The sequence below is a fragment of the Mercenaria mercenaria genome, chromosome 7, assembly GCF_021730395.1.
Source record: "Mercenaria mercenaria strain notata chromosome 7, MADL_Memer_1, whole genome shotgun sequence".
Lineage (NCBI taxonomy): Eukaryota > Metazoa > Mollusca > Bivalvia > Venerida > Veneridae > Mercenaria > Mercenaria mercenaria.
In genome coordinates, this window is record NC_069367.1 from 77161942 (window position 1) to 77175247 (window position 13306).

General features: G+C 37.0%; 1 protein-coding gene across 1 annotated transcript in view; it reads left to right on the top strand.

Annotated features, from left to right (window-relative positions):
* The first annotated feature begins 2726 nt into the window (after positions 1-2726).
* Positions 2727-13306, top strand: part of LOC123553872 (transcription factor Dp-1-like) — a 41164-nt gene continuing 30584 nt past the window's right edge. The window contains exons 1-2 of the mRNA XM_045343579.2: positions 2727-3127; positions 10360-10484. Of these exons, the coding sequence (XP_045199514.1) occupies positions 3085-3127; positions 10360-10484 (168 nt within the window). The 5' untranslated portion in view covers positions 2727-3084. The remainder of the gene's footprint in view (positions 3128-10359; positions 10485-13306) is intronic.

Here is a 13306-nt window from a genome sequence, read left to right on the forward strand (position 1 = left end):
CAGGGCAAATGGTCACGTGACGTCTTTCGGCTTTTCGCGGTTTTCTTCTATTTCATCTTGTTTTAAGTCCCCTACCGATTCAACTGGAGGGGACATTAGGTTTGCTTCCGTCCGTCATTCCGTCAGTAAGTCAGTCCGTCCGTCTGTCCGCAAAATATCTACTGTGAATTTGGTGCTGATATTCTGTTACAGAAAAACATGGAGCGCGATGAGCGAGAGTAGTTTTATGAAAGAACTGCCTACGATAATGTTTATCTGCCAAAAATGATCAAATTTCTAATAACTTTACATCTAAGGGATTAACAGTGTATCTTTTTACGTTCCTTTTTCCTAAATAGTATGTTTTTACTCCCCATTTGTAAATCCATGCTGAAAAAAACAACATCAAAGTTGGTTGAAAAATGACAAAGTTATGATAGTTTTTGTGCTCCAATGCTGGTTTTCACATCTTCCTTTTAATCTAGGCATCAATACTGGTTACCAGTGGGGTTGTTTGGTAATTGTATATTGTTATTTTTGATGATAAATTATTCCCAATTTGATACAAAATTTCGTGATTTTCCCATATGGAAGGGACCTGGCCCCATTCCCAAACAGTGAAAAAATACTGCAAACTTCTTATAAAAATTATGTTACAAAGTTCAGATTGAGAAGATTTGTCTTACACAATAACTGGACGAAAAACATGGTTAGTGATATTTTTGTACCTAAATACATGTTAGATGGTCGAAATTAGGCTACACGTACGACTGACTACAATATTATTCGAGATGCCTGCGCCCCTCACAATGCCTGCGATACCGTCGAGATGCCTGCGGCACTTGACTAAAAAGTCGACAGAACGAGGGGATAAGCCTTTTCCTGGACATGTATTATATCTCAATCGATCATGGGTATGAAACGTTGCCTGCGCACAAAATGTGGTAAGTACAGTGAAATACTCTTAAAACATGTTTTTGAACAAATACTTTTTTTTAGAAAATTCTCATTTCGGATACTGGCAGAGAAAAGTGTGACTGATTGTCAAAAAAAGACAGTGCGCAGCATAGCTTCTCTAAATGGTATAAATGATAAAGAATAAAATGAAAACATCTATCTGGGTACTGTCCTGCCGCGTGATTAGTAATTAAACGTGGAACGAAAACCATGACCTCACCCCACCAGGAATATAAACCACTTAATTCCACATTTACGCACTTAAATTAATACTACTCTTTTTTTTTCTTTCAAAGAACATTTTCATCTATTGAAATGAAGAATCTTTTACTGAAGTTCAAAGTTATATAAAATGCAATTATCGTTTCGAACAGTTATTTGCATTGGTTTCATTAATAGTCCACACTCGCCGCTCGTAATTCTTATTCTTGTTCTTAACCTTGTGGAAACTTGCATCAACTTCTTCAAGCCATTTTCTTCTTTTCTAACAAGGTTTTGAAACAATCAAAGCACAGCTCACTAGTTTGCTGCTTTATATATTTGGCCAGCAAATCAACGTCGGTGTGTTTTTTTCGTTAGGACATTCATTAATGTTGAAAAAAAAAAACACTTGTTATCCGGCACTTTTTGTAATTAATGATATTGTCAATGTGTAAAGAGCAAATTAAATATGATTAAACAAAAACTAAATGTGGAATACCCTCCTAAGCAATGTAATGTTTATCCCCAGCCTTAGTCTGTTTGCTGAGCAACTGGCTACTGTATCCCTCAATGTTTTAATAGTGCCCAAACCAGTTTCGGGGACTATAGCGCTTTCCGTCCGTCCATCATTCCGTCCTTCCGTCCACAGTTTCGTGTCCGGTCAATAACTTTGTCATTCATCAAGGGATTTTAATATTACTTAGCACAAATGTTTCCCATGATAAGACAATGTGTAATGCGCAAAAACTTGACCCCTAGCTCAGAGGTTAAGGGCACACTTGGAGGTCACAGTCCAAGAGGGCTTTTTAACCTGTCCAGTCTGTAACTCAACAATCCTTAAAGGGATTTTAATATATACTTGGCACAAATGTACCCCATATATGGTATAGTAAGACGGCATGTCATGTGCAAAGCCAGACCCCTAGATCAAAGGTCAATAAGGTTTTGTCACAAGTTACTGTATGGTCTATAACTAGCTCTGTCAATCATTAAGGGATTCTAGTATTACTTGGCACAAATATTTTTAATAATGCGATAACGTGTCTGATGCAACACATTTAACCCCAACTGAAAGGTCCAGGTCGCACTCCGGGGTCAAAGGTCAATAAGGTTTTTTCCCTTTCTGGTCCATAACTTGACACACGTATTCCCCAATGTGTCAGTTCCAAAATTCGTAACCCAAGCTCAAAGGTCAAGGTCACACGTAAAGGCCAATTGTTAACATTGATCTTTTCCTGTCCAGTGTGTTAAATATTTTAATAAAAGCTCACGTGTCATATGGGCCCAATTAACAAATTTGTTGGAGTATTTTTTTAGAATAACTTCCCTTTAATGTGATTTTTTTTACATTATTTTTTTTTTTAATGTAACTGGCTCAAATTTAATCTGGTGCGATTTTTGTCAGGAACAGCAACGCAGAGTATGGTATGGACTACGCTCCTGGTTTCATTCTATGGCTATGCACATAAATACTGAAATAGACTATATTAGAATTTGGATGTTCTTTGCAATTATTGTGGAGCTCAATGTGTCCGAGATACATAAAAAATGTTACACACGCACGCGCATTGGAGCATCTGTCTTCCTTGTTAACCAATGAGATGCAAGTAATGACTGACGCCGCCAATCTTGGTTGCAAAGAAGAAACTAAAAATAGTGTGATTTATTAAGCTGCATGGTGTTTTGAAGTAACATGCATCATTAAAATAAGTGACAAAATACAAGTTTATGATAAACTTTTCACCGATCTTAATATTTTTACCGAAAAATTACCGGAAATAGATACTTTGTCTTTGTTCTTCATCAGGACCATGGGAATGTTTGGTCGCCATCTTGTTTCCAAAATTCCTCACCGGCCTGAGTAAAAATACAATTTTTAGCTGAACAGTTGATGGACATCTTCATTTACTTGAGATATTGAAACAGCGATCATACGGATCCCTTTTAATGGCAAACTCGAGTACAACACTTGCTAGTCTTTGGGACGATGGTGAGCAAAGTCGTGTAATTTTTGCACAAAAAATTTAGCAAGTGAAGTAAAATTGACATTAATTTTATGTTTAAAGTAATTTTAGAATTTAGGAACCCCGCAGATCTTTCAGTGATTCTTTGAAATTTGGTCGTATAAATAATGTCAACCATTCTTTCATTGTAGGAAAACAAAACCCTCCTGTATTCCCAGTCTAATATTGCAGTTGTGGAAGTGTGACACTGATACTGATAGCAAAAAAAATTCAGCTCAGAGATGTGTATATTCTGTTACAAATCTCAGAGCTGAAATGAATCCCATACTGAAATCTAACCAGGAATGGTGCTAGAGTTCTGTCGCACTAGAATTCCATCAAATGAAATGCAATGGACTCGCCTTTTACATTAAAAGATTTGTAATCCATTTTTCTTTTGATCTGGCATAAAATAATCCAATGGCAATGCAACATAATTTGAACACCAGTTATACACACAAGTTTCAAATTGGTACACTTGCTGCAATATTTTGTCCGGCATTGCACTTGTCATCTGATCAGGGTACTCTACATTTTGAAAACCAATATTTAGCAATATAGAATTATTTATTGACCTTTTCTGAGAACTTAAAATCTTCAAAAGGTAGCAGTTTGATACTGGTTGGTGAACTAAATGGGGTTTCGCCATACATTATTGGACGCGACCATCAGAAAATAAAAACAGCATCGGTTAAGTTATGGTAGCTGAAACTATGACACCGACAGCTCTTAAGTTTTAAGGTTTACTCATTTGGTTTATCGGGATGACTTCTTTTATGATCAGCTATTATATAGTTGTCATCCCTGTAAGCCTTACCCGTACCTGTATTTTACTGTTGGGAAAAGGAAGACATTAAAAAGTCTGTAGTGATTCGAGGCTTCTGGTTAACCAGGAGCCTGGTTAGCTCAGTTGGTAGCACAGATACTTGGGGTCAGGACCCACCCACCCCACTCCTCCGCCCCTAGTTGTCGAGCCAGCTTGCGGTGAGTTCTATATAGTCGCCACTTTCTGTGTATGTGCGTCTGTCTGTGCGTGTGTGCAGCCGTCCGATTTTGTCTGTACCATAACGTGTTTATATTTGGCATGAATGTTTACCTCAAATTAGAAAGCGTGTCTTGAGCATTCCCCATATTCCTATAGGTCAAGGTCACAGTTGGAGGTCAAAGGTCAATTTGAAGTTTGTTTGGAGCATACCTTTTCATGCATGGTGGGATTTTGATGTAACTTGGATGTTCACCATTATGAGACAGAGTGTCATGCGCAAGAACTGGGTCCAAGGTCAAGGTCACACTTGACAGCTAGCAGGCTTGACATTCTGCCAATGGGCATACTTGTTAAGTTTAGTGATTTTTTTTTTTTTGCATTTTAACTTGTTGATCATAAAAGATAATAGGTAAGGGTAGATTTCTCGGAAGCATTGAGCACATAAAACACAGCCTAAGAGCCACGCATTAGCAAAAAGTAGGCCCACAACAAAACGAAGCTGAAATGGAAAAATAATATTACAGACGGGTTGCTTCAAACATCTAACAGGTACATACTGCTTTATGTGGAATATAGAGGGGGAGGAAGTGGAAAAATGGGGGTGGGGGGGGGGGGGCTAGGAATTGGAAGGGGAAAGAAGAACAAGGATGAAAATACAAAGGGAATGCTATGTTCCTTTAAGTTAATAACAGTCACACTACAACGTAAACCACAAAAGCGCAGACACTCGTGTACCAAAAAAATTTAAATCAAACACACAACCATACCCAACTAATTAATATAAAACACATTTTAACAATATCAACAATACATATTAAAATGCTAAAAAATATTGGCTAAACTTAAACAGGGGCAGAGGAGAGTGGGCTGAATGGGGAGTCCTAAACCCAAGTGTCTGTTCTTGGTAGAGCACCTGACTTGCATGCAGGGGGTAGTAGGTTCGAGACCTACACTGGGTAGATGATTTTCTCACCAAATTTATCAAAATTCAACATTGGCTGTGAGGTAAATTGGAAAGTGCAGGCTACAGTAGCCAGTTTATGTAGAGCATGCGGTTTGCAGGGGCTATACTCTGTTGGAAACTGAACAGTTGCTGCCTCGCTGTGCAATTCTACTGTAAAGGAAGGCTACATGACTCAGTTATATAGAGTATATAGAGCATGCGGTATGTGCAGAGGCTATACTCTGTTGGAAGCTGAACAGTTGATGTCTCGATTCCATGATAAGCCTTCAAAATTAAAGAGGAATGTTGTGATATGAGGCTTCTGGTAAACCAGGAGCTTGGTAAGCTCAGTTGGTAGATCACCTGACTTGCAAGCAGGGAGGCGTAGGTTTGAGTCCTACACTGGGTAGATAATTTTCTCACCAAAATACAACAAATCCAAAAAATTCGTAAATACTGATCAGACTTGCTTGCGCCAATAAGTTATTCTTTTATTATATATAATTTTAATTAAACAGTCATTTAGAAACTTCAAATGGGTTGAAGATACCTCATAATTTTAAATAAGAGACTTAGATCTTTGGAAATACGATGTGAACAAGTGCGAAGAGATGTCTACCCTGACACCTGGTCAAAATAATTCAACGTTTATATTGTTTTATATTTGTGAGGGGCAATCTTAAGTTTCAAAACTTTAAAGGACCAAAATGAAGGAGGATAAGTCACATTACACAGTCGTGTAATGTTTTATTGCTTGCACATACTGGCGTGTGGCCGCAGTAAACATTTGATCCTGTGCAGTACAATCATAGGTTTAATTCCCCAGAATGATATTGGAAATTATTTGATAATTTTTACATAAATCAATGATTATGTGGAATTGAATCTCCTTTTGATACATGCAAATTTTATTTGAATATTTGGCCAATTTATGACATAATCGGCTTTTAAACCCATAGCATGTAAAGTATTGGCAGCGATGAGTATTTCATTGGAAATTTCCTCCACTATTTTGATCCTTCCAGGGCTCAGATTTTGCACTTGCTAACTCGCTAAATGCTTTCACGGAATGCGAGTAGATAAAAACGTCACACAATTTTTTTTGCAAGTACAAATAATAGTCGCAATTGCCGCAGTCTTTGTTAATGTTGAATTACTCAAAATCTGCAATTTCAGCCTTGTCTGCCCACTAAGTCAAACAGTTCTCATTCGATCTTCACCAAACTTGGTGACAATGCTGATGGGCATAATATCTTGGCAAAGTTTGATAACCAGCAGAATCCCGGCAGACACTCTTGGATTATGGCCCTTGAATTACTTGAAAATCTGCACATTTAGCCTTGTCTGCCCTCTAAGTCAAACAGTGTTCATACGATCTTCACCAAACTTTGTGACAATGTTTGTGGGCATAATATCTCAGCAAAGTTTGATAACCAGCAAAATCACCCCAGGCACTCTTGGATTATGGCCCTTGAATTACTTGAAAAAATGCGAATTTAGCCTTGTCTGCTCACTAAGTCCAACACTTCATCAAATCTTCCACAAACTTTTTGTTGGCCAAAAATTTAGGGATACCAGATATAAACATTTTTTTAGGCCTCAGTATTAACAATAAGCCACCAGTTCAGAGCACTTGTTAGATAAAGGATAAATTACAATGTTCTGATGGAACTGTACCTTGTAAGAAGGCTGTATACAATAGGAAGCCACGTTTTTGCCCTCACTTTTATGAAACAAGGCTCAATGCATGCTTAAAATGTGGCTGCCATATTTTTTTGTTATGAACACAAAATATGTCTGTTACTTAAGTCTGTTTTTTTGTCTGTCTATTATAACGGGAACACGCTTGGCGGGCGGGCGTCGTCCACAAACTTTGTCCAGAGCATTTCTTCTTTGTGCACAGAGGGATTTTGATTTAACTTGGCATAAATGTTCACTATCATATATATGAAGTGCAGGGTTTCCACTGGCCCTAATTTTTTTTCCGCCACAAAATAGTCAACGACACATAGGGGGAGGGGGCGTCTAGTGGGTGTATTCTCCAACACACTGTGCATGTTGCAACAATTTGTCATTTTTACAGTTTTTTTTTTTTCATTATTTGACTGTATAACTGTTATTGGGGAATGGGGGGTTAGGGGGCTCTCCCCTTGGAAATTTTTGAAATACAGGCATGAAATGGTGGCCTCTGATGCATTTTTAGATCCAAAATTTTGAGGTAAAGGAGGGGTTAGTACCCTCTTTATGAGTGTGGGGACGGGGTTTCCCCCCTGGAAAATTATAAAATACAGGTATGGAGTGGTGGCCTCTGGTATGTTTTTAGCTCACCTGTCACAAAGTGACAAGGTGAGCTTTTGTGATCGCGCAGTGTCCGTCGTCCGTCCGTGCGTCCGTCCGTCCGTCCGTAAACTTTTGCTTGTGACCACTCTAGAGGTCACATTTTTCATGGGATCTTTATGAAAGTTGGTTAGAATGTTCATCTTGATGATATCTAGGTCAAGTTCGAAACTGGGTCATGTGCCATCAAAAACTAGGTCAGTAGGTCTAAAAATAGAAAAACCTTGTGACCTCTCTAGAGGCCATATATTTCACAAGATCTTCATGAAACTTGGTCAGAATGTTCACCTTGATGATATCTAGGTCAAGTTCGAAACTGGGTCACGTGCCGTCAAAAACTAGGTCAGTAGGTGTAAAAATAGAAAAACCTTGTGACCTCTCTAGAGGCCATATATTTCACAAGATCTTCATGAAAATTGGTCAGAACGTTCACCTTGATAATATCTAGGTCAAGTTCGAAACTGGGTCACGTGCCATCAAAAACTAGGTCAGTAGGTCAAATAATAGAAAAACCTTGTGACCTCTCTAGAGGCCATATTTTTCATGGGATCTGTATGAAAGTTGGTCTGAATGTTCATCTTGATGATATCTAGGTCAAGTTCGAAACTGGGTCATGTGCGGTCAAAAACTAGGTCAGTAGGTCTAAAAATAGAAAAACCTTGTGACCTCTCTAGAGGCCATATATTTCATGAGATCTTCATGAAAATTGGTCAGAATGTTCACCTTGATGATATCTAGGTCAAGTTCGACAGTGGGTCATGTGCGGTCAAAATCTAGGTCAGTAGGTCAAATAATAGAAAAACATTGTGACCTCTCTAGAGGCCATATTTTTCATGGGATCTGTATGAAAATTGGTCTGAATGTTCATCTTGATGATATCTAGGTCAAGTTTGAAAGTGGGTCACGTGCCATGAAAAACTAGGTCAGTAGGTCAAATAATAGAAAAACCTTGTGACCTCTCTAAAGGCCATATTTTCATGGGATCTGTATGAAAATTGGTCTGAATGTTCATCTTGATGATATCTAGGTCAAGTTCGAAACAGGGTCATGTGCGGTCAAAAACTAGGTCATTAGGTCTAAAAATAGAAAAACCTTGTGACCTCTCTAGAGACCATACTTGTGAATGGATTTCCATGAAAATTGGTCAGAATGTTCACCTTGATGATATCTAGGACAAGTTTGAAACTGGGTCACGTGCCATAAAAAACTAGGTCAGTAGGTCAAAAAATAAAAAAACCTTGTGGCCTCTCTATAGGCCATACTTTTCATGGGATCTGTATGAAAGTTGGTCTGAATCTTCATCTTGATGATATCTAGGTCAAATTTGAATTTGGGTCAACTGCGGTCAAAAACTAGGTCAGTAGGTCTAAAATTATTAAAATCTTTTGACCTCTCTAGAGACCATATTTTTCAACGGATCTTCATGAAAATTGGTCAGAATTTTCCTCTTGATAATATCTAGGTCAAGTTCAAAACTGGGTCACATGAGCTCAAAAACTAGGTCACTATGTCAAATAATAGAAAAATCGACGTCATACTCAAAACTGGGTCATGTGGGAAGAGGTGAGCGATTCAGGACCATCATGGTCCTCTTGTTTGGTCTAAATTTTGAGAAAATATTATTATTATTCCTTTGCCAAAATAGTAGGGTACTTCTCAGCAAAAATTAAAAAATACATTTGCGTAGGTAGGTCTTCTCCGAATGACCAAAATTAATCGGAAATTTTGGGTCGCGAAAATGTGTGACAAACGAAAAATAGGCAATCAAGACTAGCATTATTTAAAAAATGAAAATTTATAACTATTTTCTATGACCAGACTTAATTTTTACCATTTATTTTTGCTTATTTATCGCAGTTTTTCATTGGAATTTGCCAAAATCAATCTACGATCATGATTTAAAAATTATTGGAAATTATCGCGGATATCCTGTCAGTCCGAAGTTTTGCTACAAAATATATCTTTGAAATGGCTACTTTGATACTACTTTCGTGATTCCGCTCGTTTAATCATTGCCGTGAAATTTATAAATGATGTGCGTTTTTCATTTAACACCTGTCATTGCCGTGAAACAAGATTTTCATTTCTTTGACGATATCAGTAATTACTTCTATGACATGTAGAGGCGGAGCTAAATAAATTTGCCGATAAAATACGTCACGCGTTCTACATCCAAAGCTGTCATTGGTTTATCGGAGATCGAGAGACATGTGGCAGCGTATGCAATGGATGTCGAATCGCTAATCCCTCGGTTGGTGACACGCTGTGTATTGTGTATAATTATGACCGGAAACGGCCGCGGGTAATATTGATTTTAGGCTAGATAGAGAGTACTTTAGACAAAGAAATACACATTTAGAAAAAATACATTTACGGCAAAATATTTTTCCGCCACTTTTTTATTTTTTTCGCCATTGGCATATATTTGGCAAATTGCAGCGGAAACCCTGAAGTGTCCTGTGCAAGAACCAGGTCCCGAGGTCTAAGGTAAAGGTCACATTAAGAGGTCAAAGGTCACATTCAAGAATGACTGTCCAGAGAATTTCTTCATCATGCATACAGCAATTTAAATGTAACTTGGCACAATTATTAACCATCATGAGACCGAGAGTCATGTGCAAGAACCAGGTCCCTAGGTCTAAGGTCAAGGTCTATTAATAGAGAATATGTCTTTAGTCAAAAATCACACTAGCTCCACAGGGCAAATACTACTGAAAGTTGTGATTTTCACTCCTATTTTTGAGTGGAGTAGATTTAGTGAGCCCTGATTGTGATAACTTTCATGATTAAAGTCTGTCTGGAAGGAGATTGATTTGGTATTTTTAGGATGAGATGTACCTGTAAGTATTGTTACTCCACAAAATATTTATACTTCACTGAAAAGTCAGTAAGAATGACATGTGTTCAATATTACTTAGAGGGGGATGTTTGTATAAAGTATTGCTTGTTTTCAGGCCAACCAAGTCCTCTGAAAGTTATCCAGACTACACCAGTCAAGATGGAAGGTGGTACCAGTGAACTCAAAGAGGATGTAATCAGGTTTTACAAAACCACTGGCTTTGAAGGAATGACCAAAGAGGTACAGTTTGCTTAAAAATAACCTTGCTTTTCTGGTCTGTAGAATCAGAAGATACTATATTACTTTGGGGAATGGGATGTAGGATGCACACATTTTAAGGAGTCTGAATTAAGGATTTAAAGCTACTTGTCCAAATCGTCAAAACTGAATAGCTTTCCTTTACTCTGTTTATAATTCCTACAGAAGTTACTTGTCTGAAACAATAATGACTTGTCCCAGACAACTGGGCAAGTGCTTATTTCGCAGACTGCATTTACAGGGATGGGTGAGGGCTGGTATATCCCCCTCCTATAGCGGTCAGAAGCACCAGTAACTTTTCTTGCTGTAAAAAAAAATGTTATGAAAAGGATCCCTAGACCCTCTTTCTACTTTCCAACTTTTCTATTTTAATAATAAAACCCTGCATTTTGAGTACAGATATGTACTGTTTCATACATCCTTCAGGGTTCATATCGAGGTATTTTTATATCGGTTTGCAAAAATACTTTCCTATTATAATCTGAAAACCCAGGTTTTAGTTCAGATCTTGATTTTGACTTTGAGGTCAAAGAGAATTCAGAGCTTTAGGAGACATAGTTGATACTAGGGTTTGAAAATCTGGAGTTCTTTTATTTATTTCACAGGGCTTCCATTAGGATTCAATTTCATGGAGTCAGGACTGCCTAACATTCAGATTTTGGAGTCCCTCTTATATTTTCTTGGAGTCCTACGTAGTATCAGTTTGTACAATGACTTTCAATCATCATCATATTTACTATCATCATCATATCTAATTGGTTCAAAACAATGTGTAAAGTAACAGAATAAAAGGAGGACTAGAATGATTAGAAAACATTTTATTTAACAAAAAATATTTTATTGTTTTATTATTTATTATTGTCCTATAGCAACAGTCAGCATTTTATTAAAATAAACAGACTTACTGCTGTTCAGCTACAAAACGAAAATCCACTTGTACATTTTACTTGGAGTAGAATTATGTCAAATTACGTCATTCACCTGGCAATACTCAACCAGTTAACTTTCATCCCACATCAAAGAAAATCCATAAAGGAAAGTTTTGCCGACACCTCCCTTTGAAGCCACATGCTGGTGTCATCAAAATGTGTCAAAGATTTCAGTTCTTAACAGGAGAAAAATTGAATTGTTTTGTTTTGTTTTTTCTCTAAAAAATACTGTAAAAATAGGATTTATCATTCACGAAAATCCCAAAGTAAGTAGCAAATTTATTACCGATCGAAAAAAAATGTTTTAATTTAAACTGGATGTGAAATGTCATTTGCTAGAAGAAAATAGTTACTTGATGAGGTTTTTTGTGCTGAAATTATCGATATATTTTCCACAATTAGTTACTTTGTCTTCCGACTTCGGAGCTTGTTTCACCAACTTAATCCGAGCCAAATGCTTGTAATGTTTTATTGTCGGCAATTAGCGCCTTCTAAACATGTTAACTGATCTGGATAACGGTTTACATTTACAGACGGTCTCTATCAAACACTATGCTTTCACACTAGTCTCACACTTCAAGCACTGCCGGCAGTTTATACGAGGCTGTCAATCAAGAGTTATTTAAACGGCTTTGATTAGTTTCGGGGCGGAGCTAATCACGTCATTCAAGTGAAGTTACGTCACGGTGTATTGATTTTGTCGTCCTTTGAAAATATCGGAAGTCCTTGGTACGCCTCTGACTTTGTGTATTGGCGTACGGATTACAATTTTTGGCATATTTTACGCCGGGACGCCGCTTAATGGAAGCCCTGTTTCAAAAGAAGGGAAGTGGTAAAGATGTAAAGTAGAAACAGATCAGCTGAGTTTCCAACAACCTGTGTTGTGGTTGTAACAGCTATTTATATGTGCTATTTTCATTCATCCATGTTCAGAGTGCAGAGTGTTTTTGATTGAGGTTTATATAGAGTTTAAGCCAGCATTTATATTGTTTCAAAGTTGATGTAAGGAACAGCTACAGTATGTGGTCTGCAGGCTTGTTGTAAATGTAATAAATAATGTTCTTAGATTGTTTAGACCAACTACCTCAGGCAGTCTTTGTAATTTCTGATTTAATTAAACTGAGAAGCATGAATTGTAGATAATACAGTTTTTATACCTTTCTACATTTTCTACAGTACTATATTGTGAACTTGCATGGAGTTTTGCATCTTTGATTAATTTTGCCATTGGCATTACAGTAATTGAATGTTGAGATTGAACAGTACATTGAAGATAATATTGCTTGAACCAGCTCTTGGCAAATTTAATCTAGCCCGTTAATTGCTGAACAGTTATGGCAGGATCATCAAAAGTTGCATTCTGTGTTCATGTTGAGCTAATTAATTTGATGTTAATTCAGGTCTGTGACTTGTGCTTGAGAAACTGTCTGATTGAGAAGTTTCAACATGAAGCATTTGCTTTCTTACTCTTTAATAGGAGAGATCGCCGTGACGTCACGCGTTAACATCTGTTTATCTGGTGGTTGGCAAAACAAATGATTTTAACACCGTTTGCGTAATGAATCAGAATTTTTAATTTTTAATAACTTTTTTGCTCATTTATGGATTTTCAAAATTCAAAAAGATTTGAAATACTAACAATCTTCATATTTTTGTATCCAAATATCTTTTTTCAATGAATAAACGTTTTAAATGACATATAATTTTAAAAGCGGCGTAGTGATTTTCACAACCTTTAGAAAAACAGTGTAAGTTAAGCGTTCATAATTGATCCATTTTATTTCGAAATAACAATTAAAAGTAATCAATAAATTGCTTGTTTTATAACCTTTCCATTGATCAAAAAATTATTTATGTAATTTGTGTTTTAAGAAA